Source organism: Scedosporium apiospermum, assembly GCF_000732125.1.
Source record: "Scedosporium apiospermum strain IHEM 14462 chromosome Unknown SEQ_SAPIO_0044, whole genome shotgun sequence".
NCBI classification, from domain to species: Eukaryota; Fungi; Ascomycota; class Sordariomycetes; order Microascales; family Microascaceae; genus Scedosporium; species Scedosporium apiospermum.
In genome coordinates, this window is record NW_015971745.1 from 1,248,620 (window position 1) to 1,275,627 (window position 27,008).

A 27,008-nucleotide genomic window follows, 5' to 3' on the forward strand; every position below is an offset into this window, starting at 1 on the left:
CTTGCTGGCCAGCCGCTAAAGCATACCCGCCTGGCGTCTCGCTCCCTCGCTCCTCAGCGTTAGCCGATGTCCCTGGAAATAGTAGTGGGACCTTGTCTCTGTTTTTCCCGCATGACGCCTCCGCCCCCCGAGCTAATTTGGAGCTTCCAGTCTTCCAGAAGCAGCCGAGACCTCAGCTCTGGAGCTAGGTTGTACTACTTGTAGGCTATGCCTTGCGCAGCGCTGGAAGAAATAAGATGAGGACAGCCGTTTGGCCCCAGTAAACTTCGAAGCAAGGGTCGAAAATGCCCCAGACATGGGGCGGAGGGCACCGGTAAAGATCTAGTTCTATGATGTAATTTCCTGGGGACCGTGTTTACCTCCCTTGTCGGTTGTCACTCAAGTACGCCGCCGTTGACCGAGCGAGCAGCATTGCTTCGCCCCCTCAAACGCTGTACGAAGAATGTACCATAGCTCCGGACTAGGTCATGCTAGCTCTTGGCTTGGCGATCTGAACGAAGCCCAAAGATCATACCGATGACCAGGCTGTGTCGTATCAAAGTCAAGTCTCGTCCTTCCAATTGAGGCTCAATCCTTTGGATATATAAATAGGTAGATGCATGTGTAGCTCCCCCAGTTGGAAGCTTTCCTCTGAATCTTTCACATCTCCGTCTGTGATTTGTATCCTGCAAGACATTTTTCTTCGGGTACCCCCAATCTACGCATTCCGTTTTGGTTTCCTCAGCGGTGTCGCAAATCGAAGCAACCGATTTAGAGAATACGATCAAAGCAAATACTGAACCAACACTGACAGCGAGGACGACTATCCTTCGTCCAATTTCTTTTCTCTTGAAATTTCCAATTAATTAGTCCCTTCTTCAAACCGCCAAAATGTCGTACAAGATCGCCGCCCCCGATGAGTACCTGGCCATCACCGGTATGGGCGTCCGGAATGAGGTCAAGATCACCAAAGCCGCCTGGGTCTGGCCCTTCCAGAAATGCATGCGATTCAGGTACGTTTTCGAGCTCTCTTTTTTTGCGCGACTAGTTCTTGCTGCATTTCGTCAATTGCGACATGAGATGGACAAACTAACAAGGCCCCCTTCTACTCTCTAGCGTCCAACCTCAGGACTACGCGATGAACCTACAGGCCATGACTAAGGAGAAGCTCCAATTCCTCCTTCCCGTTGTCTTCACCGTCGGTCCCCACGTCCCCATGTTGAGCGATGAAGTGACGCACCCCGACGACCTCGAGGCCCCCAGGGTCGACCCTGCCGAGGCCCTCATGCGATACGCCATCCTCCTCGCCGAGAGCCGCGACAGCAAGCAGTCGACGCATAGCTACCTCGAGCAGAAGATCAAGAGTATCGTTGAGGGTGAGGTGCGAGTGCTCGTATCGAGCATGACCATTGAGGAAATCTTCAGCGAGAGGGAACTGTTTAAGAGGCGTGTCCACAAGAATATCCAGACGGAATTGGTGAGTTGAGACGATGGCCGATCGATCTATTGGTCTTTTCGTGAATCTAAGGGATAACTTCATTACTAACACGCGAAAACAGAATAAATTCGGTGTTTACATCTTCAACGCAAATCTCAAGGAGTTGGTCGACGCACCCAACTCGATATACTTCGAGTCCCTGAGTCGCAAGGCCCACGAGGGCGCGACCAACCAGGCCAGAATTGATGTACGTGCCTGAATAATCAGAGAGAGGCGAGAATTGAGAGCAAGCTAACCCTAAGTTTCAGGTCGCCGAAGCGCAACTGCGTGGTAATGTCGGCGAGGCAGAGAGGCGAGGTATGCAAGAGCGAGAAATCGCCAAGATCAACGCCACAACAGCAGTTCAAAAGACGGAGCGCGACATCGAGAGGGCCGCGGCCGAAGCTCGCCTCAACACTAGGCAAGCCGAACTCACCAGGGACGTCGACATCGCGCGCATCGAGGCGCAGAGGCAGATCGAGTCGACGGATGAGGATCTCAAGAAGCAGGTCGAGGTGAAGAGGGCGGCGGCCGAGATCGAGAGGCTCAGGGCCACCGACGTCGTCAAGGCCTCGATTGCCCGTGAGGCGAAGCAGCAGGCGGCGGATGCCAAGGCGTACGAGGTCGTCGCCGAGGCTAAGGCCGCGTTCGAGAAGTCGCAGCACTTGACCGATGCGTCGGCGTACAAGACGACCACGGACGCCAAGGCCACCGCCGACGCCGACTTCAGCAGGATCACCAAGCATACCGATGCTGAGGCGTACAGTACCCGCGTGGACGCCGAGGCTAGGAACTATGCCGCTCAGCAGCTCGCCGAGGCCGAGCTTACCAAGAAGCTCAAGGAGGCCGAGGGTATCAGCGCCATGGCCGACGCCTACGGCAAGCTTGCGAATGCCTTCGGTGGCCCTGCTGGTCTGCTCCAGTACATGATGATCGAGAAGGGCACGTACGTGGCCCTCGCCAAGGCCAATGCCCAGGCCGTCCAGGGCATGCAGCCCAAGATTAGCGTCTGGAACACGGGGAGCCAGGGTGAGGGTTCTGGCAACGGTGGCATCGACACTATGCGCAATGTTTACCAGATGTTGCCGCCGTTGATGACTACTATTAATGAGCAGACGGGCATCACTCTTCCCGAGTGGCAGTTTGGCAAGCTCGCTGCCACGACCGGCGAGGTTGCCCGCGCTCAGGGAAAGCCCGTCAACGGCAGCTAAGATTTTGGAGCCGAGTGACCAACTAACTGACTGGGCGACCTTGATCGCAAGTCGGGAAATACACCCGGAGTCGTCCAAGTCCAATCGACTTGGAGCCTCCTAAGAAATGGCACTTATGTGTCAGCCTATCTTTTGCTTTTCTCTTTTTTTTTTCCCCTTCTTTTCTTGTCTTTTATGACTTCTCTTCTGTCTGATGTCGCTATTCAGGGATTGGGGAATCCCTTCAGTTTGAAACCATGTCATGATACCTGGCTCCCGCAAGTCTTTCATTTTCCTTTGTCGGCGTCTGTTGAGGCTTTAACTAATTCTTGGGGGGTTGTTTTCTTTGCTTTTTCTTTTTTTCTTTTCTGTTCTTGGTTTTTCCATTTCGCGATAGTTCAAGTTCAGTTCATCAATACCAACAATGAAAATGCTCGAATCCCGTCTGCCTTTGAAGTAGAAATACCCACTTTGGACCCTTGAAAATGTGGCTGCCAACTCCAAACTAGCGCTTCGCACCTGCTGTCTCAGAATTCCAATTCAATCGAGGTTGCTTGTAGCAAAACAAAGGGAACAATTTGAATCCAGTTCAGCCCAAAGGCGCAGCTTAGGAACAAATTTCATGCTTCTCGATCGGATCTCCGAAACAACCCTTCCCAACCCTTCGCCGTCAGCGAAGCTGTGTCTTACAGTCTAAAAATAGCTTTGAATGACACGATAAGCCAGGTCAACCACCGATTTGATCGCTTCCAATTCAGAGATTCCTCTTTTCTACCTTTTTTTTTGCTTGGGTTATTCCTCATCCTTTTCTCTCATCCGCGTCGACATCGCAGAACCCTCACTCAACTTCCCCGCGCCACGCAAACCCCGCCTCAAGGCTCGAGCAAAACAATGGCCTCGGCAGCGCCCGACCCAAGACTTCAACTCCCCCGCATCCTCTGCCTCCACGGCGGCGGCGTCAACGCCGAAATCTTCGAGCTCCAATGCCGCAGCCTCATCTCCCGCCTCAAAGACACCTTTCGCCTCGTCTTCGTCGACGCCCCCTTCATCTGCCCGCCCCACCCCACCATCATCAAGGTCTATGGCGACCACGGGCCCTTCCGCCGCTGGCTCCGCTGGCAGCCCGAGCACCCCGAGATAGACCCCGAGACGGCCACGGGGCAGATCCGGTACCAGCTTGATTTGGCGATGGAGGAGGATGATCTGCGCGGGGCGACGGGGCCGTGGGTGGGGATTTTGGGGTTCAGTCAGGGGGCGAAGGTTAGTGCGGGTTTGCTGTATACGCAGCAGAAGCTGTTTGGGAAGTTTGGACCGGATGCGTCCGGGTCGTGGGATTTCAAGTTTGGTGTCTTGTTGGCTGGGAGGGCACCTGTGGTCGCGATGGATGCGAGGATAGATATGGTGCCGGGCATTGCTGATGCGGCGACCTTGAGCTCGGGGTTTAAGGATTGGCCGGCGGAGAACAAGGGGGATCATGTTTTTGGGATCCCGACGCTGCATGTACACGGCCTCAGGGACCCAGGATTGAAGGAGCACAGGATTCTGCTGAACTTGTATTGCGAGGAGGGAACGACTACGTTGATTGAATGGGATGGGGAGCATAGAGTTCCGATCAAGACACATGATGTGGAGGCTGTCGCGACGGAGATTATTGCGCTGGGAAAGAAGGTGGGCGTGATTAGCTGAAGCGTTTCAGATGCAGACATTGTCACTTTTCTTTTCTTTTTCCTTCTCCCTTATGATAGACTTTGACGGGTACAATTCACGATTAGAGGGATTATTCACGGATAGTATAGACTCCGGTAGACACTTTATGGTAGCCCTTCTTTCCGACCTTGAATGTGAGGTCACTCCGCCATTCCTCTCCCTTGGATACCTGCTCTACCGCCCTTTCAAAGGTGTGACGAGGCTCCCATCCCAGTTCTCGAACAGCTTTGGACGAATCGTATACTCTATCTATCCTCTGAAGCCATCCCCAGCCAAGCTTCTCGAACGTGGCCACGGAGCCCGGCAAAAAGGATTCAATGACCTCGTGCGCATCCTTGTTCAACAGCGCCAACGTCTCTTCGTCATTTTTAAAGGGACTAGGGGCGCTGATGATATACTTGCCCCAGCGCAGCTCGCTCGCCTTCTTCGTGGCACACACGCAAGCCGAGACAACATCGGCAATATCAGCCCTACGATAACACAACTCCAACACCTTCAAGTTCTCATCGCCGAGGGCATTCCTCCTATCCTCATCGTCATCAGCCTCCGGGAAGAACCGACTTGTCCGGAGCACGAGGACAGGCATGCCCGTTTGCCTATGAATCAAGTGGCACATGTCCTCCGCGGCGACCTTTGTAACCCCGTAAATATTCTTCGGGATAGGCACGACGGACTCGTCAATCCAAACTGCAGGCTTGTCCTTGCCGGGGCTAAGGGCCATGCCAAATGTCGACGTCGTACTGACAAAAACGAAAGATTCGGTACGCGAACCGAGACGACTCGCCTCTTCCAAGAGAGTCAAGGTCCCCGAGATATTAGTGTCGATGAAATCCTGCTTGGAATGAGATTCGACATGAGGTTTGTGAAGAGTTGCCGCGTGGATGACGTGCTTGATTGAAGGATTTTCGGTGAAGATGGATGCAATGAGGGCGCGGTCCGTGATGGAGCCGACGCGGGTGGTAGTCTCGGAGGGGAGGATGTCAATTCCAAAGGGCTGATACCCGAGACTTGGGAGCGAGAGCATGAGAGCACAGCCGAGATGGCCGGCGCTGCCGGTGACGAGGACCGTTGGCTGGGACATGGCGAGATCTGGAGCAATTCTTCTCTCCTTGTAGAAATAAATTGAAGGGAAGTGAGGTGGAGGGGAATAACTACGAAGTAGTTTCGTGATAAGAAAGCTGTCGAAGAGATGGGGTGAGGTGGCTAGACGACCAGAACGAATGCAGAAGGTCGAGAGGAGATGAGTCAATGACGATCGCCCGGCGCTATGCGATATGCAGCAGGCTCCTGGGAAACGTTACATTGGATGATGCGGTGTAGTGCGAGTTCTATCTACAGAATACTCGTTATCTATCATGCTGCAAGAATCTATTTTATTTCACGCTGATGCCTTTTCCAGTTCCTCCAGCACGTCATTCCTCCCAAACTCCCTAAGAGCCTCATGCGTTTTCTTCAAAACTTCCGCATGTAGTCCCTCAACGGCCGCCACGAAGCCAAAGTTCCCATTCATCATCCGCCCAGTGCTTAGATCGATGTCCTTGCCATACACGTCGGTAATCTTTCCTCCCGCCTCTTCAAAGAGGAGCATGGCGCCCGCATGATCCCAAACTTTCCCGCGCCGCGACATCTTGGTGTACACCCAAGACGTCGCATCGCCGAGACCCATGGCGAGAGACGCCCAGCGGACGACCCAGGGGAGTAAATCGCAACCTGGGAATGAGGCGCCGAGGGAGGAAGCGATGGTGCTGTGGAGTTGCCTGTCACCGGAATCCACGGTTGTGCAAGTAACGAAGCGCAGGTCACTAGGGGAGGTGGCGGTGGTGGATTGGCGTGGGCCGAGTCGTCGGGATTGAGATTCAGGAGACGAGTTGTGGAGCGGAAGAAGGTATGCGCCGTGGCCCTTGGCTCCAAAAAGAACGGTTCCCCGTCCCGAGGAATCAATGTCCTTGTCGGAGATGGCAGAAGCGGCATCGGATGAGAGGTTCGGTAGGCCGACGATGCCCAGGACTTGCTTGCCGTCTTCAAGGAGGGCAACGTTGATAGCATAGAGCTCTCCCTGAATGTACGTCTTCGTGCCGTCGATGGGATCGAACACCCAGACCCTTCCTTTCCCTGGGGCTCCTGCGCCGCACTTATCAATCAAATCGCAAGCCCTCTCCTTGGACTCTGGCGTTCTCCATAGACGAGACGTTTCGTCGTGTTGGCCGGCGCGGTCTGCAACGCCTTCGAGCAAGCCCCACACCTCCTCCAGTAGCCTCTCATTCTCCCGCAGCTCATCGGCGGACTCTTCTCCTACGAGTCCGTCCTCGGGAAAGTGATGGTGGAACGTCGCTGAGAGAAGCCCCTGGATCGCGAAGTCCGCGACGGTTACGGGACTCAGATCAGTCTTCTGGACAACGCCCTTGTCGGGGGAGGAGATGACGGATTGGCTGAGGAGGGCAGCCTGTTGGAGGGCCGAGATGGCGATTTGGATTTCTTTGGCGTAGGGCGAGTCCATTTTGGGTGGTGTTGTCAGATGCCGGGGGTGGAAGAGCGATCGATGATCAATGCTAAAGGGACTGATCAGTGAAATTGGAGTTCAAATTCAATTCATGGCTAGCGGGGTTGAGGTCTGGAATTTACCCCGCCAAATCTCTGAATTAATTGTTTCATTCCACGGGCCTGCCTCTGATGTTGTCGGGAAGATTAATTGACCGAGTATGATTTTGGCATCTGATTGACTTTGTGTCCTTGCGGAGTTCATTGTCTTTTGTTCTTTTTTCTTCGCCTTCATTTTCGAGTGTCTCAACTCCAGATCACAGAAAAGCGTCTGTTCATTGCGACAAACCTTGGATACACAGTGAGAGCAAGATGTGCCTCTAAACGCGTCGCGTGCCACCTTTCCTCGCACACCGTGTCCTCATTCATCATCGTCACTGTCTCCTCCCCTGCAGCCGACAGCCACAATCCCCCCCATGTCCATCAACGACCCCCTTGACGATGATCATGATCCCCTGGTCCTCCGACCCCTAATCGCCGACGTAATCCGCACGCGATACTGTGTTCCCAATTCTCTCTTCCTTGTTGAGGGCATCGACGAGCTCCGCCCCACACGCAGCGGGAGATGGCGCGCAATTCGCCTCCTACTCGGGGATGGCGAGCTTTGTATCCAGGCGCTTCTCACCGTTGACATGCATCGCTTTGTTGACGTCGGCGAGGTTATTGTTGGGTCGTTTTTGCGTCTGCACGATTTTGGATTTTGCCAAGAGGCAGTGGTGGAAGAATCGGAGGAGTCACATCTCCAAGACGGCGCAGTCGAGAATGTAAAAGGGAAGAAGAGGCGGAGAAAAGGCGCCATGGTTTACTTGACTGTTGAGGACTTCACGGTGGTGGGATGGCATGAGGAGTATGCTCGTGTTTACTCCAAGCCACGCGTGTCAAAGTCTCATGCTGAGGAGCGAGGGAAACCCAAACGAGCGGCCCAAAAGCCGTCTGTTGAACCCCCGTCTCCTTTGCAAGCGAGAGTCCCTCCCAACCTAGAGGCGAGACGTACGCCTGCCCCGGCGGATAACACCATCGAAGACCTAGAGAAGTACTTCGACACCTCCTCGTCATCGGACGACGGCTTCGAAGAACTCCCCATCCCTGACACCCCTCCCCCACCCCGGCCCAGGCAACTCCCAACGATCCCTTCGGATCCCGTCCCCCTCGCCCGCAACTGGACCAACCCCCTAATCCCCCTCAAGCTCACTACTCTCTCCTCAATTCCCAACCTCCCGTACAAACAAAACTGGTCCATGAACGTCGTGGCTGTGATTTCCTCGCTCTCCCCAGTCGAACCCTCTACGTTTCCACCGTATCGACAACGGACCGCACGCCTAGCTGACCAGAGCACAGCCAAGTTGGTGCACCTGACTGTGTTTCTGGATGCTGAGGGGTTCAAACCGCGCGTCGGGGCCGTGGTGTTGCTGGCGGGAGTGAAAAATCATTTGTTTGACGGTGGGTCGTTGAAGAAGTACGTGAGTGATCGGCCGAGGGAGGGGATGCCGTGGTGGGTGGAGGAGCCGACGTACCCTTGGTGTAGTGAGCGAGTGAACGAGCTTAGGGAGTGGCGGAAGGTAGTGGAGTGTCAGGGTGAGCAGGGCCAGGGAGGAGTCTAGCATTGAGGAGACGATGAGTCGGGGAGGAAGGGTCATGGCTGTAATAGAAGTCGCCTCGAGCATGGTTTGGCTTGCATTGTGTTGGGGCGGAGAAGCATGCTACACGGCTGGAGGTCAGGTGTTTGGCGTCGGAAGGCAACTGCATACTACAAGTGTTTATGAATTATTCAATCAATTTATTATAAGCTGCAAGATTTCTATTCTACTTCTTTGTAAATGAAAGCTGGCCAAGTGTTGGCATCAAGTTCTGTAAGTTCCGGAAACCAGACCTCAGATTACCACGCCCCGCTCCACCCACCCATTCCTCCCCTTCCAAGCCCATAACACTAGCAGGCAGGCTACCCACACACTAATGGTCATAGCCCAGAACGTCGCCGCATAGCACTGGTGACCGTAGCAAAAGATGTCATCCACAACCTCGCCCCCAAGCGACGGGGGATTCTTCGCCCCCTCCTGATACACCGCCGAGTACACGATCCCCCAAAAAGTCGATCCCAGCGCCGGAAACATGGCGACGATGCCCCAGTTCGTAGCAAAGTTCTCCACGCCCCAAATAACCGTGATAATGATCGGCGTAAGACTGAACACAGCGCCGTATCCGGCGCCAATAAGCGAGGAGACGATCCAGAAGCGCTCGCCGTGGTTCTGGATGAAGCCCGATGCGAGGGCTAGGAGACCGCCGGAAAGGATGAGGCCAAAGGCCAAAAGGAAGGCCACGCGGGAGACAGTGAAGTGGCGGGGGGATGGTCGACCTGGCGTCACCTGGACGTATTGGGTCTGCGGGGTCGGGGCGAGAAGGTCAGTTAGTGATCCCGTGAGAAGACGGGCCACAGTGCTGGTTATGCCCAGGATGGATACGTGCGTCGCGGGGGAAGTCGGGGTAACCGTGAGGCTCGACTTTGGCGGGTAAAGGGTGCCGATGACGGTGCCGAGGTTGTTGATGAAGGCTTCGCCTGGCCCAACCATGAGGAGAAATCCGAGGGCGAAGCACCACATGGTGGTATCGGAAAGGAACCGTGATGTCTCTGCATTAAGCACCCAGTTCTTTTTCCACTGCACGTCATCCTCGAGGTCCTTCGCCGGGCTGAGAAGATTGGTAGCCTCATCTTCGCGGTCCGCCGCGGCATGGATCGATCCGTATCCCGCACTTGATCGACTCCCCAACAACGGTCCGCCCTCGAGGAAACCGCTAGTCTCCAGCTCTTCAATTGCTTCGTCGATGATATCCTGCTCATCGACGACTCTCAACGTGAACGCACCCACAACGCCGACAGCCACGAGCAAACAAGCGAGAAAGACGAAGAACCGAAACACGTCAACGTCGCCCCGCGAGCCATCCGGCCTCTGTTCGTAGAACACGCGACTGCCGACCTGGGAGAGCCACATTCCGCTAAGCCCAAAGCCGGCGATGGGCATCGCAAGGGCGAGGCCCCTATGTCGGCCCTTTCCGAAGTTCTTGGCACACGTGGCCACGGCGGTGAGGTACATTGCACAGGTAGCAACGCCGATGAGCACGAAGGATGATACCATTAACGGGTACGTCCAGTCGCTCGGGGAGCCGTCCGGCGGTAAGGGATCTGAATTTCGAGCATTCCGTGAATCGATCTTACGATATATTGTCGCGGCTAGACCGTATCCAATGCCGAAGAGGACGGCGGCGAAGCCGGAGAGGGGCTTCGTACCGAAACGGTCGCAGACGTAGCCCAGGATCGGGACGGGGAGGTATAGGGCGATAGAGCTACCGATGGCCACGCCGTTGACTTGGAGCTGGGTGTAATGGAGACGTTCTTGGAAGATGTGGCCGTAGAGTGAGAAGACGGTGATGGAGCCGGCGCAGAGGGCGGAGACGACGGCGGAAATAAAGGCAATGGTTCGGGCAACGGTCTTTCTGGTTCGGATGGGGCTGCGACGGTCCGATGAAGTGCTGGAGATGGAAGAGGATCGAGCGGCGGAGGACGTCGACATCGAGTCATCGAAGGGTCGCCCGGTGCGATGGTGCGGAGAGGGTTGGGACATGATGGCGGCGTTCGACCCGCGAAGAACTGCGAAGAGCTCCCCGGGAATGGTTGGTTTTATAGACGAGAATCTATCCTCAAAGTTCCCATACTTATTTGGAAGCGGGGATAATATAGTCTGGATTTTGATTTGGGGATTGTCGAACTTCCCTCAATTCAACGTTGTTGAGCTCACTTTGGCTCTGTGTTTGGTGACGCAATAGCTCGTCAACTTAGCTTCCGAAGTCTGGAACAAACAGTGGACCCTGGACTCTGAAGTCACGTGGTAGAGAGTAACCTAGATCAACGCATAGACCTTTTCCACACTGTGTGATTTCGGATTAATAAGCACCAGACGCATAAACACTGATCGAGCCATGGTGCGATCTTAAGATTCATTGTCTCTTTCAGTAACGTGGATCCAACGACTGGACGAAGGTCTGCTGGTTCAGTCCAGGCTCCTCAGGTCCCACTCAGCGAGACCAATGGCTGAATCAGATATTCCGATCCTTTCAACATTGATCCCGAACTCCAAATGGAAGGGAAGAACAATGATGAGCTTCAGAATCTCCGAAGTTAAAAACGCGAAACACTAGGATCCTCAATCGATTTGTTTGTTACTCTAGGAGTCACCGTATTGATAAGTTGATTCGTGAAAGCGACTCCTTTCTTGTGTAACACGACATTGGTGGACGCCTCGCTCAATACGTGCTTTGTCTAAAAACCCCCGACTTGGCTTTGAGGGCCCAGTTCGCATTCACTGGATGACCTCACGGCTTAACCATCGTCCTCAACCTTCGATAGTTCGCTTATTTTTCTTGCCCGTTTTCTTTTTCCATAATGTCGCAGGAACACAGTACCCCGTCATCGCCGCCCCAATACCAGGTTCTGCCTGCTGAATATGCGGATGAAGTAGAGGACGACGATGTGGTAATGGCACAAACAACGACATATCCTCCACCTTCATCTCCCCAGCCCCGACACCAAACTAGAAGCCCTATACCGCCTTTCCGTCCTCTATCACCGCCGCCAGGATCCTACATCCCTCCGGACCTTTACTTAGACTCTTCAGAGATCCCACAAATGGGCGATTCTACCGCGCAGCCAGGGTCCTCCGAGGCTGCTCGACCCCGGAACCATTTTTCTCGCCAAATCCGTCGCTATCCTCAGCCTCCACCGCCGCAGAAGATAGTTCCCGCACTCGAGACCCCGCCAAGCACCCGACCAGATGGGGCACTGGATATTCGAGACTTTCGTGGTAATCCATTCCTCTCCGACCTGCCGCTAGACGATTCCCCGCCGCCTTTGAAGTATGAGGATTTCGTTGCGCCGCTCCTCCGCAAGTTCCCTCAGCATGACCAAAGAATTAATTTTCGGAAGCGTCTCGGTGAGGGTCTCGAAGGGGTCGTCTATAGGGTCTGGTTCGGCCCCGGCCCGCCACATTTCGCGCTTAAGATCGTAAGTTGAATACTCTGGGAGCTGCCTCTAACTTCGAAGAACAGTATATATTAACTTGGTGCTCTTCGTGCCTGTAGTTTTGGAATAGTCGATCGAGCTTAGCTCAGAGCAAACACAACACCAACCGACACTGGCCACTCGTCAACGAATGCCAGACAGTAGCCAGGATTGAAAAGATACGATGGCAACTAGATCACGCCGAAGAGCCGATCATGGTGAAGCGCAAAATCATGAACGGCGATGACATGCGGCATAACATGCGGTGCTTTAGCGAGGGGGGTCGGACGCACCCAAAATGTGCCTTCGAGGACGCTGTGCCAATGCCGCCTGCTGACACCATTGTCCGTTGCCATGGCTGGTTGACAATCCCCCGTGATTCGCTTCCGCCCGATTTCCATCATGCCCGCAGCATTGCCAATCCACCGTATTACGAGGAAACGTCGCACTACTTCGCCTTGGTCTACGATTACGTTCAACGAAGCCCCCGGGATCTTGAGTTCTACGTCATGCAAGAAAATATCGATTTCTTCTACTACGCGGGCTTCACCTACTGGTATCGGAAGCCGAACAATTGGCGAGGCGAGAGGTTGGTAGATTTCGGGGACCTGGCATCACCGTTCCGGTCCCGCCCAGATTGGCACGGTCCACCCACCCATTCAACATCGCTGAACTTCTTTGGGCGGTTACGGGAGGTCCGAGGCCTTGACACTGGTAGGAAAAAAGCAGGTGAGGAAGCCAAGGAGAAGGTGGACGAAGAAGCGAAGGGAAAGGGGGCGGAGGAAAAGGGGGCGGAGGAAAAAGATCGTGGGGAGAAGGATTACGGTGATGGAGAAGACAATGACGATAGTGTTCAGAATGGCAATAGGGAATAGTACGCGGGGGGGGACAATCCTGGGACAGGGACGTTTGCCGAGGCATAGCCTGATGACAACAGGGCGAGTAACACTTGACCGTGACCAATCTGGCTAGTTGGCTGGTACCTCTGTAGATCTGTCACATCTTAGCCCGAATGTGTCGTTTCCCCCTCCCCATCTCGGAGCGTTGGATCCACTGGCTTGGGGACTTGTGCTAATGTTAGACTCTCTGTGGTCCTGACTGGACTCTGTCTACATGGACGGCGGCTGGCGTATGATAATGGTTGGACCGTAGCACGGGCGATGCAGCGATTGGCTCAGCTTAGGTGGGGCTCGAAAAGTGTGACACCATGCGGCGGCTCTTATGAACAAACCGTTGTAGCCCCTGATTCTGCCCACTCGATTCTCACATGAGCCAGTAGCCTTCGCCAATTCACTGACCGGGCCAGCAGCCAAATACGTCCCTAGAGTCTAGACTCATAGAGGTCGCGATTTGAAGCGACCAGATGGAGCCCCGAGTTAATCGAACCTGGGCGCGTCATACGCAACCAAGCCATTTCGTTCACTCGCTCACGCGAGACCTGCACTGCAGACGATCATGGCCAGAGAAGCCGTCTGGGATAAATTTAGAAGGTGTGCGTTCCTTCGCGTGAACAAGCCAAACCAGCCCCAGCCCATAGCGACGGATATGGTCATGTCGACTCGTGTGGACCTAGGCGGTTCGTGAAACGACCCTTTCCCTTCGCCCGCATGTGGGAGGGCAAGAAGACGTCGCGATCAATATTAAAAATAGAGTCACCAAAACGTACACCAGTTGGGCACTAGAACCAACGCACATTTGGCTTTGCATGGGAGGGGTCCAATCTGATGGGACTCTGTCCATTTTGCATATATCAGTCCCCCTAAGACCTCGAGCTCTGCATTTCGGATCTTGTTCAACTCTCCCTCGAAGTCAATTGACTTTATCCCCTCCGAGAGTCATCCACGGTTCAAGAATCACCCAAATAGATTTTCCCGGTTCCAATATTATCTTCAGTTTCTCCATTCCCTGGCTCCTCCCATGATGGCTGATACTTCCATTCTTTCGTCACTTACCCAGCCCAACCCAACTATTGATCACTCCGGCTTGCGAGACGGGACAGTCACAAAAATATCCGAAGCTGTACATGTCGTGAGCACGACGAAATGGACCGAGTTCAATTACCGCAATCTCTACAACAAGTTCCGCCATATCCTGGAGTCCCGACACCCCATTCCAACTCCTTGTACCCTCTCCCCGAGGGAATCCAAAATCTTTGATGAGGACACTTTCGAGCATCAAGTGTTGAGCAGAGTGACAATCCCATCCGTTAACGGTGCTCTTGACGCCGCGGCCAACTTTCTGTCCACGCAGCATAGAAGGCCATTCCCAGTTTGGCAGATCCGTCGCGGCGCAATATGCGTCTACGAGAAAGATGCTAAAGCACGAGCCGACTGGGGCTTGGTCAGTGATGACTTCCTCGACAATCTCCGCTACTTCTATAACTTCATGCCTGGAGATAGCAAGATATCATCCAAGTGGTCCGCAGACGCCATGGAAACCGACGCCGATGATGATCTGGAGGAACATCATTCACTACCAGTTCAACAAGTGGGTGGCTATTGCGACAAGGCCCGATCTCGATACGGTTTCGTAATCACCGATGAAGATCTCGTCGTCATCGAATTCCGCAGAGATCCTATTGGTTCAGGTATCGCTGCCACTTCGACTCGTGCCCGCGTGGCGGCCGCTGCCGCTGCTGCCGCTGCTGGCCCCACTGTCCAACACCACCGCGGTGGCTCAGTGGAGACTGTCAGAAGTTCAATAACCGTCGGCTCAATAGAGTCCGTCAGAACTCGGGTCAGCGCGCTGACCTTGTCTACTACCGCCCAGGGACAGACGTTTTCCTCGAAGCCATATGAGAATGATGATCTGGGTGACCCAGTCCACTTGAGATACATGGTTATCCCCTGGCATGCCGAGGGTGAGGGCAAACTAACCGTTCGATTGGCCCTCTTTTTCTTGGCATTGATGGCCGCATATGGAGATGGACAAATCAGCGAAGAATTCTCGAAACTCGATTCCTGGTCGTTTGATGATTTCCATAAGCGAATGGAAGACAACTCCGACCGATACCGGCTCTCTGAGGTCGATCCCGGGTCCCTGATGCAGAGCACTCGGCAGCGGTCGCGAGCCGACGGCCGGCCCGAGGGTCATCACAATACCGATGATGGTGACAGTGATGATGCTGATGACGATAGCAGTGACGATGATGAGAGACTGCCCCATATGTCTGACCCATATCACGTCCAAGGCAATAAAAAATATGTGAGGCGCAGTGTCATATCTTCCGACGCCCACGGGCCTTTTTACCATGACACCGATGGCAGCCGTCGTTCAATCAGGGAGGACCAGCTTCTCTATGATAGAAGGAACAACGAGTGGGGTTACATCCGCGGTGGTGAGTGGGTGGTAGCAAAAGCGTCGACCCAAGACCACGCGGCACGGTTGCCAGGGGGCGGGGGAGAATCCAGCAGCGGACGGGGGAAGCACGCCAGGAAGGAATCGACTGAGCTAGGCGCAAGTTCGAAGTCTAAGAGGGGCAGAGGCGGCCGCTGAGTGATCAGCCATCTCCTAGCAGACCTCTGGTTTTGTTCTTTTATGTTCTTTTTTTCTTTCCTTTTTGTGTTGTTACTTTGTCACCTTTTGACTCACAACTGAGCTATATGACAACAAAAGATGCTCCAAGCGTTGCGGCCTGCGTCACTTGATTATAAGAGGTCTTGTACAGCCATTACTGCGCCCAGCTGCGTTTACATGTATCCTATATAGTTATCCTTTGCAAGTTCACGGTGCTAAGAGAAGCATGCAGTCTGACCCATTCACCATTGCGACAGCTTAACAGCCGTGCTGGACAGCGACAGCATAGGCGCATCAGCCTTGTTCGATCAGCATGCTACCGAGATACAGCGTGTCTCCCATTGCTCTGGTGTCCGCTACCGCGCTTTTCTCTCGGGGCCGTTTGGGGACCCACCCAACCTGGATATATTATAATCCCGTCGAGGCCCATGCTCAAAGGATTCGTTTCTTATTAATAGGACTGTACAGCTACCATCTACAAAGCTACTTAAGCCCTTTGCCGGGCGTCGTAGTAACGGCCACGTCACATGGATGGGACGTCTCCGTTGGCATCTTCATTTCGTCTACTCTCCAAGAATTACAGCTCTCACGCGGCGGTATTGAAATGGCCTAAACTTGGGAATCATGGCCGAATGGTGCGGAATGTAGGGCGCAGAGTATCACACTCTCCGCGGGTAAATCCTACAATACTGGTCCCCTAGATATTATAACCTACCTGGCTGACACCTTATCTGGTTCTACAGGGGGTGTATCCCCGGTACTCTCTGCGGAAGCACCGAACTTACTGAGTCCGTCCGTAAGGCTGTATCAAGAAGGCCTTTTCTATGATACGAAGCTGTCAGAAGCATGAGCGCCGAGGCCACGAAAAAAGCTTTAAATGCCTGCATGAACGCTGTCACGGTTTGGTTAAGACCTACCCCAGAAAAACAGAGCTCCAGCGCCACCAGCGTAGCGCGCACCGAGGTGGCCACAAGCTTCTTTTGAAGTTGTCTAGGCTCCGCGATCAAAACGCCGACGCTCCGGCAAGCCCTTTCTCTGTATACATGAGGACTACCAAGGCTAAGGCAAGCGTAAGTAATATCGTAGAAAAGGTCTCAAATATAACCTACGGAGTGTCCCTAAGATACTTGGGGGTCCTCCCTTTGCCTGCAAGGCGTGCGGCGGCATCTTGTCCAGCAGTTACAACCTTTAGAAACACGAGATCACTGTACACCAGACGCAAGGGGCCCCTGACCGCTTTAAATGCCTGCATAAACGCTGTCGCGGTTTGAACAAGACCTACACCAAACGACAAGCCATCCAACGCCATCAGAGGAGGGTGCTCCCAGGCAAGCCGCAAGATCATTTTACAGTTGTTGATGCCAACCGGCATGTCGACCGCCTCGTCGTAGGCGACACTAGAAATGACGCCAATCTGGAAGAGCCATTGCCATATGACCCAGCACCACCAATCTCTCCAGCAAGTGATGCCCTCAACACAGAAGGCCGGCTAGAGGAGCAAACTGCAGCTCTTTAGCAATACCTGGAGCCGCCACAGCAGATACCGCGGCAGCAAGCAAACCCCGCAGGTGGCAGGGACTCCAAGCCTGCCATTCCATGGGAGCAGGGCTCCTCCAGCCTGCCAGCACATCCCACCCTTCTCCCTTCTTCCTGGTCTCGCCGATGTCCATAGCAGCAAGCACCGCCAATTCCCCATAGCAAGCGCCACGATAATTGCAACCGCAGAATAGCCGTCCCCGCACCACCCAGCATTGCCAATCCCTCCAGCAAGCAGTACAATCAACACAGACCAGTGGAAGGCTCTCCTTGAAACCGCCCAGGCAGCATTAGGACATCTTTCCATTTTCAGTGCCACAATACCCAGAGGGAGTCCCCACCGGCTCAGACTGTCAAACTCCTCCATCCCTTCACTCCCCCACCCAGTCTGCTTCAAATTCTGCAACCCAGAAAGTATCCTTACTCGACCTATCAGGAAATGCAGAACCCCGAGATACTTCTACCACCCCGCAAATTCGCGTCAAAACAGACCGTGTCTCGAACTTAGAGCGCCATGAGCAGCATCAACAAGTGGCACAGAATTCTCAGCAGCCCAGCCAAGGTAGCAGCGCCGTTCACCGATCGAAGTGTCGACGCTCCAACGCAGTAGTGGAACCCCAGCAATGCAAGGTCAAGAGGCGACGACTCTACAGGAGCCCAAGTCCTCAATGGTAAACTGGAAACCGGAACAAGAGATACTTCTCTTGGAAATGATGGGTCGCGATGAGTCGTGAGGATCCATAAAGAAGGCTTTACCCGGGCGTGCAGAGTGATCTTGCAGAAAACGTACGATGCACTGAACAACGATCCCCTCCGACCAAAACTGCCATGCGAGAATCTTGAAAAATTGCCGAATTGAGGGCTGCGGTTTAAGATGACAAACAAAAGCCAAGTTTTTCCCTGAGCGTTCACCAAGGTCTTGTACGAGGCTGTTTGATGAAGAGAGACAGAAGGGCATGGTCTACTGTACTGTCTGCGAGAGAACCTTTGACTCTGAAACCATAAATAATCACCGTCACTATCTCTTGCGGCCTAATGCCTGTGGGCACTGAGACAAAGTCTTTAACTATCCATTTGCTCTCATGCTCCATGAGAGCAAAGAACACTACCCCCATGCCGATATAAGCCACACGCTACTTATATCCCACGATTCCTTCTAGCCTTGCCTCCGCAATTCATGCGGAGAGGAACTTTGTCAACGGACCCATAGACTTCTTCCCGCCATACTCCGGCTCCTCCAATACATGCTCCCGAGAAAGAGACTTTACCAGCTCAGGTCAAGGTCTCCGGTCCGTCCCGCGACCTGTTCTATCTACTCCACGTTCTACCATGGCCCAGGCTTTGCTTAGTATCTGGAATGGAGCACGCAGAAACGACAGCGGCTGGCCACTGACATCCAATCTCGATAAGCAGCTCTACCACCCTCCGGTCACCCTAAGCGTCTCCACTCCATGGGGCGCAGAGGTACAGGAGCAAAATTAACACAGCAGCGAGTATTGCCAATCCCTCTTGCGAGCCGCACAGTGAGCGGTCTCCAACCCGACCTGTTTACCCAAGACCATATCATTGACTCCACATCTACCCAGAGGAAGGGAATAAAGGCACATCCCCCTCAGAAACGTCATGTCCATCAGCACACTAGTATCTTGATTACCATGTGCTCCGTAGGTCCCTCAGAGAGAGGTAAAGCCCTAGGGCTGTCCCTCTTTCCCTCTCGCCGGCCGCCATCAACGGCAGAGTTGTGATGGGGGCTCATCGCCACACCCCTCAGAGCTATCAAGGTTAGATGTCCTTGAGAGGTAATAGACTCATTCCAAGGACTTTTCTTCCAACGCCGGTTTCCCCTGTACCGTTCCATTGGGTGCCTTTGGACATCTATATTAGCCTATTGACATTATACAATAATTATGTACTGGCCATGTCCCTTTTGTCTTCTTCTTTGATCCTATGTAATGTTTTCTCAACCCGTCCCTCTTCTTGATGCTCTGGAAAGAGTACCGGTCCTCACCGAAAGGGTTTATAGTTCCCTGGGTGTAGAATGATGTTGTAGACTTCAGGTGTGTCTCTGAGCTGATTTTTTGGTCTGCTGCTAGAGAACCTTGATTACTTGGCTTCTTGGTTGCCGGCTTGCGAGATTTCTGGCGCTCTTGCTATGGGGAACGCTTGTATAACTTACGGATTTGACGCTCTTCACATTCCTCTCCGTTCACCTATACAGCATTGCTGTAGTCGAGGGTGAAGAAGTCTTCGCAAGGAAATATTTTTTAAAAAATAAAAACGAGCTGGTCCAGCCATAATGTATCAATTGAAGTGTAAGTGCCTAAGATAGGATATGAGATGTGCTTCTGGAGGTGAGCCATGTTATATGTTCTTGAACCGCTTCTATGGTAGAGTAATGTATGACCGATTTCACGGATTCCTGCACTCAACACACAGAGACTCAATCATGCTGCATATTTACTAACAAGGAAACCCTCACAACTACAGACACAAGATCTCAACTGTTAGCTACCTATTGAGATAGCTGCTTTTTTTAGGTCACAACGCAGTATAAAAGCAACTAACTTGGCAAGCCCGTACTCTGATATATTTAATAATAGTAGCAAGTTTCAACTTGTCTTCAGAGAACCGTACCATTTCCGAGTAGAAGAAACCTATGCCCCTGGGCCAGGAGTAACAGACCACTGCTCTCCTGTGAACAAAAGTCGCCCATCAATCTTCGCCTGTTCTGGATCGAGGTAGACACACACGCCCACCCTATCCCTACCAATTCTAAACACGCGGAAAATGAGATACACATCAGACTTTCCGCCCGAGTTATGAGTATCCCTCATCTGGAGTATAGGCGTCAGTGGTAGATTTTCTTAACATGGAATTCGGGCGCAGCTTACCCGTTGATATTGATGCTTGCTTATATAGAATGGAGTTTCACAAGCACCCGTTGTGGTCTTTACTTCAATAAAGTACCGAGGCCGCGCATTTCCCCATTCCTCCTCATCTAGGTACCCTCTATCGATGAGAAGGGACGTAAAGTCGCCGGCTGTATCCCAATACATAATATCCGCCGTCTCCATTCCGGACCAGGAGGGCATATCGGCATAATCTGGATGGATGGTGACATATTCTCGAATTGTGCTCCGCCAGTTTGCCCGGCTCCAACCAGTTAACGCGGGCTGGAGGCCAGAGAGTAGTTCAAATACCTAAAACCACATCCGCCCCAAGTCAGACTAGGAAAAAGTCCTCATAGATGCTTGCTTAGAGCTTGGGAGTGATCCGCAACTTACGTATAGCTCACCGGCTGCCCCGACCTTCTTATCGCGCTCATGCTGACTACTAGATTGGAACCTATTCATCACCTCAAGGCCATCAAATCTCGCGATGTCACCACCACCTGCGGAAAGGGCACCGAGAAGCGAAGACATGTTGAACGCTCCCTGTGATGGGAACGTAGCTTGTCTGGCAGCGCTGATGACGCGATTGAGGAGTGCAAGGTATCGCCGATCTTCACCGGAAGGTGACGGTTCGGGAATATGGGACGCGGGTGAGAGCCGTGGGGCTCCCACTGTGGATGAGCCCGCGAAGAAAGACATGTTGGCCCGTCGGTTGGCCGTTTGCACTAGCCTAGATGAAGTAATCTGCAGAGGATCGTCTTCGGCGTCTGGAACTTCAGTATTTCCTCCACTGGTCCATGATCCGGGAGTGAGCATTGCCCTCGACGACATACCATCTTCGTCATCGGCTTCCTCATCGAGTGTGAGGGCTTCCTCAATGATCATATCCTCGTTGCGAATAGACACTTGCAGTATACCTTGATAGTCAAGCACTCGATCCAACGCTGAAGTACTACTACAGTTCAATGTAGCACTGAGAGCAATCACCATTGCTTTCGGCGGACTTGAACTCACACCGCCATCCCGCTCTCGCATCAGCCAGTCAGCTAGGCGACTGGGGAGAGGCAGTGAGTAAACATACTCCTGGGAGGCCTTGCTTCTGGGGACGTAGATCTCGAGTCCAATATCCGTTTCATTGATGTGCAAGTCGCATCGCGATTCTTCGACTTCGATAGTTTCACCATCCTGAGCAATCCTGAGGACCGAAGCGATGCCGTCTGTCTCGATGACCTCGGTTTGCTGGAGGAGTTTGTACAATTCAGGTGGTTGATCACTGCAGTAACGTGGACTCTTAAAGGTGGCGGCGATTCTGAGAAGAACCATCATTAGCAGGGTGGTCTTAATTTTATGAATCCTTAACACCGCTTACCGTAGTATGTAATAGGCTTTGTGTTTTAGATCGCGACCCGGACTGGAAATAGCCCGGCTATTCTCACTCGAAACACGTGTGACTTCCTCGACAGAAGCGGAGATGTATCGGTCCTCCATACCCATCCAAGTAAAGAAACTCTTCAGTTGCCATACCTCCTCCAAGGTGAAGTCGACAACCTTGATTCTGCCGTTGAAGCGTGCCGCTAGGGACTTTCTGTCGACGATGACAAAGCTAGCCTCGGATGTTTCGAGACCGGTATCTCCTGTTGGGAGTTTCACCGGAAAGACGGGCGCTTTCAAAAGTGCACCCGGTGCGAGTTCGGGGTCCCTGGCCGATTGAAGGAGAGCGCCAAAGGAGAGGAGTAGGTTCTTGGCGTCGCCGACCGGAGTCATTGAGTTAACTTGCAACAGTTCGTCGTGTATTATCCTAAGCGTGACCGTCTTGACCCCGAGTTTGTCGACGAAGAAGCTCCTCAAGTCGGCGTACTGCTCACTAAGAGGAACTTTTCTGCCGATGTCTGCAGTGTTTGACCACAGGCACTCCGATGACTTCCACCAGCCGGGTGTGCCACGGTACGTAGCGAAGATTAAGGCATTGTCTTCGAAGGTTTTTCTGTTATGAAGAAAGCAGTGGATGTTAAAAAGTGCCCAAGACGGATTGTTACCTGAAAGGTGAGGAAACACAGGTCAATGGGAACCTACCGGAACTCGGGAATCGAAGATCCAAAATCCATTTTGTCTAAATATTCATAAAGGGCCTTGGAAGGGCTAGAGAGCGTGAGCCGCTTGTTCCCCAACGACTTTAAATCTTCGACAACATCTTTCCAGGACGCGTCTTCGATGGCCAGTGTATCCTGGAAGAAACGTTCAAGAACCCCTAGCTGAGCTGACGAGACACCTGGAGCATCCGCGAAAGACCTTTTAAGACACCTCATCATGCTGTGATCTACTCTTGGGCCTTCCCACCGACAATCCGATGGCCGCAACCAGGAGCAGAGACCATCCGCCCCTGGAGGGTCTAAAACAAGAGATTCGCTGGAAATTTTTGACCTGTATATATGAGGCGCCAGTGTTATTGTGTTATCTGGGTCTGACGGGGTATGTCGTGTAAAGAACTACGTACCTCATTATCCAATCGCGTCTTACCTCATTCGCCATCCCAACATATCTCTCATGAATGGCGGCATAAAGACCGCACACTTTTAGAAACTCCTTATTCGAGATACGGTTTTGTTTATAGAATGAGGTCCAAGAGAGCATATCAAGCAAGAATTCGAGGTCATCAGACACCCGTACGCCAAGAGAGTCATGGAGAAAGATCCATTTCCTACCAAGTTCTTTCATAGACACCAAGCCCTCAAGCTCGAGAAATGGGAAAGGCCTGTCTTCGACAAAGTGCTTACCACACTGCCTCAGGAGGTGCGGGTATGGAAGGTATGTCTGTTCAAGCGATAGATTCTTGTCGCAATCGGTCATACCACACAGCGCATTCGCGGGAAGCTCGCTTTTAAGAGTCTGCAGAAGTCCAGGCTTCCGTTTAACCTGTGGTCCTTCGTATTCCCAGAGGTACTCCAGAAGACCCAAAGCTTTTCCTGGGTGTTGCGTCCAAACGTAGAGAAACATGTTCGAAAATCCATCGCCGGTAGTATTGAGGAGACGCATCCGTTCTCGGATGCCGATGGTGTCGCAGAGCCACTCCTTCCAGGTAGGATGTGACAGCGCCGGCCTGTTTGGGATATCCTCAGAGTATGTTGAATGGAGAAATAGGACTTCATACCCCGGTGCTTCCTCGTTCTTGGCCAGAAGAGTGTCAGGGCTGTACTGATGGCCAGACATTAAGTAGATGTCGGTCTGTCTCGGTTTCATCATGGAATTTTTGCCGCAATAGACGTGTAAATTAGGAAATGCTTGAAGGTGATAAGATGCTACGCTTGTTCCATGGGTAGTGTAGAGGAAGTGTAGGTGAGCCTTGGAGGCATCGAGTGGTATAGATAATGGAGAGGATGTGTAAGATCTCAGTATCGCAGCACGCACGTCATCACGCGTCGCCTCCTTGACACCCAAACCCTCAAACAGCGCCTTTCTTTGTGGTACGTCTAGTGCTGTCTGGTCAAGGACCTGCAAATCGATATGTGGCGGAATAGGGATCGAATGTGTGGTCGGCCAGTAACTCTGGCCTCTCTCGGCAGATACCCATTCCCCTGTTACGAGAGGTAGGAGCGGCAGTTTCTTAATATCAGATGTTGTTTTCGAGTACTTGTTTCCCGAAAGCCTGCACAGGAGAGAAGCCAGCCTCGAATGCCAGTCCTGGGTCATCGAGGGCGACTTTGTCCTCGAGGAGTCGCTTTTGAGGTCGGATTCGAGGTGTCGAAGAAACTCGCCTGAATAGAGACGAGCCAGCCCGTATTCAGCCAGCACCTGCACGGAAGCGGTGTAATGTTTTGAGATAAATGGGTCCTCGGCCCGGTCATCGAGTAGATAGTTCCCTTGCATGTCTTCTGCGTCTCTTGTGAGTCTCAGAACGCTATCGATTCTTCTAAGGACGCCACTATGCCGCGTGACTATACAAGGTGTCTCATTGAGGCGGGACTCGACTCGGTCTCGAAGGCCAGACCAGAAAGAGCTTGATATGTCTTCCTTGCGTGGTAAGAATGTAGGCCAAGTGTAGCGCAGATTCGGGAGTTGGCAAAATTGAACTACCGCCTTAACGAATGCATCCGCGATCCCGTCCAGTAAACCGTTGTTTCTTCTGGAGGTGGTGGAGATGTCTTGCCTGCTCGCGCTAGTATCGAAATCCGACTGGATGATAAACTAGAGCATTTGACCTATTAGCAGTGCTTGGACGAGGAAGAAGAAGAAAAGAAGAATCCGTCGCATTTCTTTTTTTAAACACTTACCGAAAAGTCTCCCTCCCTGATGGGTAAAAAGGCGAAGATGTGCTGAGATTTTTTTATTGGAACGTCCTCACTTGTCAGAGGGAATGCAAGGATAACTTCTGCGGTATTCCACGGCCCATGCTCTGGATGTGCACCTTCTGGGATTTCTCGATTGTCGCTCTTGGCGAGTCCAGTGACAGTATGCGTCGTGACGTGATAGTACGCCTGCTCCACTGTCTCTTCCTCATCCACGCCTGATACAGTCTGGAGGATTCTTCGATGTTGATCAGCGCTGTCAACGAAAAAGGACTTTGAAGTTTCTAGCTCTCCGGATTCGTCATAAAATGCGACACTTATTCTCTTCAATTTCCTGAGAAACAGTAGACAAGTCTGTTGAAGATCATTCAGTTGTTTGAAAACGGTCTCTCGAAGATGCTTAATTTCATCTGGGCTGCCCTTCTCATGGAGGTGCAAAGTCATTTGAGTGAAGGACCCATCGACCTCCTCCGGGTCCGCGGCTTGCCATATTGGCGTGACCATCCCCAGACCATCATCAGACTTCTCGTGTTGGAAATAAAATGAGTAGTGGCCTGACTGGATGTAAACTTTCCAAGCGGCTATGAAGACGGACTTGAAGCCAATCCCCTTTGCGCCGATGTATCCATAGGATGTCGACTTCGTACTTTTGCCAACGACGCAGATAGCCTTAAGGTCTTCGAAGGAGAAGCCGTCTTCATTGCACTTAACGACGATCCGACTGGGATGAATTGCGAAAGAAACATAAGGCATATCGCCTTTGGCTGTGGCGCGAGTGAAACGATTGTCGTCTGCATTTTGCAGAAGTTCAAAGACGAAACGGGCATCGCTGCCGTAGATATTTTTGGCGAGTCTGTAATAGTCAAACAAAGGAAACATAAGCTTGTGAACTAAGAGAATCGACGAGCATGAGATCCCGGGAATAAAAGTAGGGGATACAAACGTCTTGATGGAATGGCCCGCGAGACTCGCAAGGGCTTTCATGCCCCTCTCAATCTTTCGTCGATCTTCGGGGAGGCGAGCACCAACCCTGTCCATGACCTCCTGGTCGATGTATCCGACCTCTTCAGCGATCTCTCGAACCTGCTCCTCTGCCTCCTCCCTGGTTGCCATTTTCTTCTCTCTTTTGTCTTCTCTCGGGGGGCGTTTTCTAGCTTCGGTATACTCTTCTCTTACTCCTACTTTTTGTTTTCTTGCTGGCAAAGGAACTGCGGGGTTAGGAAATTGCGGCCGCATGGATCAGGGGAAAATCCTGGCGTTTAAGCGCCGACGAGTTTCAGCCACTTCATGAGAACCAACATGGTGTTGTGGCGAGGGAACTACAGTGATCCTTGCTATCTTCCATCATGAGCAGTCAACTGGATTTTTGAGCAGCATATAGACCATGACATTAAGTTTCAATTCTCAATAAGAGTAAATTATTTAATTCTTTTTATCTATTATTTAAAAAAAAAGGAGAGAGAGAGAGAGAGAGAGAGAGACCAGCTTACTCTGACGCTACAAATGGCCGGTTGTCGAGAAGTAGATTGCGGCCAGAATCCACGTGGATTCTGATCACGGCCTACTCAGTTACGGATATTAGCTATCCCTCTCCACTCTGGCAATGGTATTCACGAGGTTTCCAATGCCGTACATGTTAATTTGGCGGTCCGCCCCGTGCCCTCCGGCCCTTGAACCATCGAATCTCGGCCTCCTTCGGCGTAAATCAGTCTAGAACCAATTTTGTCTCTGATACAGGGAAGACGATACAGAAAAGATTTGGTGCTCGTCTAGCGAACCTCCCTGGTGGAAAACGCCTTGACAATGCCGTTGAATGAGAGTATCGGCCAAGCTTGGCTCCGTGTTTGCACGTGCTGTAGCTTCACACGGCATGCGCTATGCAACAGGACGAGTATCTCCTGTAGACCCCTATAATAAGAGCATCGTCACGAGCAGAACTGCGGCCAGGCTCTTAATGGCTACTGGCCGCACAATAATTCCAAACGAGCACTCATCTTCAGACCCCACCTCAGTTCTATCGTCGCAAAAATGGACCCTTCTCCATACCGAAGTTGGTTCCGCGGTGGTAGTAACAACTACATAAATCTTAGTCCTCAATCTGGACAATCCGCCTCTGGTCGCAGATGTCCAGATTGCTGACCCGTTGCCGACTTTGACTGCGCACGTTGCCTTTGCAGGACTGGCCCTACCTCCAATAGTCTGGGTACACGAGTAGGTGGTGTTATTCCTATCACGGAATCAGTAGGGGAAACAACAATCCCGGGCGCACGCATAACACTTACACTTCTAACCTAGCCCAACGATATGTAGTTGTGAGTGTGGCTCCCACAAAGTCTCCACACGGCTCGGATGGAGCTGTCTCTAAAGATGAATCGCAGGCAAGCACGATCTCAGTGGTGCCGTCACTCTCACTGATTTCGGTACCCCATATCTGAGCGCCCGGAGATGTTGGCATGGGGGGCAACGTGAAAGCATTAACTGTGGTTATCGTGTATATAGTAGGTGAAGTGGAGCTTTGGGCTTTAGAAAGGCCAACGGTATAGAGCAGGGTGAGGTACGTCCATATGGGGCTGTACGTAGCTAGGAAATTCATGGCGATGGTTTCACCGAGTATAACGCAGCAAAATTCCAACCTTTCTAAGACGGCGTAAAGCAAGGCGAAGCTTGAAGCATTGTGATGTGGGGAAAGATGTAACGCGGCGTTAAACGTCCAGTGTTTGTGCTTATATACTCGGATATACTATACATACCTCAGTACTTCTACTCCGTATATTTACGGTTGTCAGAATCTGTGCTAAGATGCCAAGTCGGAAAGCAGTTCAGATAGGAACCCCTGGTTGG

At 52.4% G+C, this 27,008-nt stretch overlaps 3 protein-coding genes and 6 pseudogenes across 3 annotated transcripts; 5 read left to right on the plus strand and 4 right to left on the minus strand.

The window, feature by feature from the left end:
• Positions 1 to 870: 870 nt before the first annotated feature.
• On the plus strand, positions 871 to 2,667 carry SAPIO_CDS1179 (SPFH domain/Band 7 family protein; the record flags this gene model as incomplete). The annotated part of the gene is made up of 4 exons (XM_016784517.1): positions 871 to 992; positions 1,096 to 1,456; positions 1,539 to 1,664; positions 1,726 to 2,667. The coding sequence occupies 4 exons, from the start codon at positions 871 to 873 to the stop codon at positions 2,665 to 2,667; spliced, it is 1,551 nt and encodes a 516-aa protein (XP_016646072.1).
• Positions 2,668 to 3,537: 870 nt separating this feature from the next.
• On the plus strand, positions 3,538 to 4,332 carry SAPIO_CDS1180 (annotated as a pseudogene; the record flags this gene model as incomplete).
• Positions 4,333 to 4,423: 91 nt separating this feature from the next.
• On the minus strand, positions 4,424 to 5,434 carry SAPIO_CDS1181 (annotated as a pseudogene; the record flags this gene model as incomplete).
• Positions 5,435 to 5,731: 297 nt separating this feature from the next.
• On the minus strand, positions 5,732 to 6,850 carry SAPIO_CDS1182 (annotated as a pseudogene; the record flags this gene model as incomplete).
• A 457-nt stretch (positions 6,851 to 7,307) lies between these two features.
• Positions 7,308 to 8,492, plus strand: SAPIO_CDS1183 (annotated as a pseudogene; the record flags this gene model as incomplete).
• A 270-nt stretch (positions 8,493 to 8,762) lies between these two features.
• Positions 8,763 to 10,508, minus strand: SAPIO_CDS1184 (annotated as a pseudogene; the record flags this gene model as incomplete).
• Positions 10,509 to 11,326: 818 nt separating this feature from the next.
• On the plus strand, positions 11,327 to 12,816 carry SAPIO_CDS1185 (uncharacterized protein; the record flags this gene model as incomplete). Its single annotated transcript, XM_016784518.1, has 2 exons — positions 11,327 to 11,944; positions 12,022 to 12,816. The coding sequence occupies 2 exons, from the start codon at positions 11,327 to 11,329 to the stop codon at positions 12,814 to 12,816; spliced, it is 1,413 nt and encodes a 470-aa protein (XP_016646073.1).
• Positions 12,817 to 13,861: 1,045 nt separating this feature from the next.
• Positions 13,862 to 15,436, plus strand: SAPIO_CDS1186 (annotated as a pseudogene; the record flags this gene model as incomplete).
• Positions 15,437 to 19,647: 4,211 nt separating this feature from the next.
• On the minus strand, positions 19,648 to 25,280 carry SAPIO_CDS1187 (uncharacterized protein; the record flags this gene model as incomplete). Its single annotated transcript, XM_016784519.1, has 8 exons — positions 19,648 to 19,827; positions 20,278 to 21,193; positions 21,254 to 21,868; positions 21,958 to 22,153; positions 22,659 to 22,981; positions 23,033 to 23,076; positions 23,290 to 24,066; positions 24,153 to 25,280. 8 exons carry the CDS (start codon positions 25,278 to 25,280, stop codon positions 19,648 to 19,650), a joined length of 4,179 nt encoding a protein of 1,392 aa, XP_016646074.1.
• Positions 25,281 to 27,008: the final 1,728 nt, after the last annotated feature.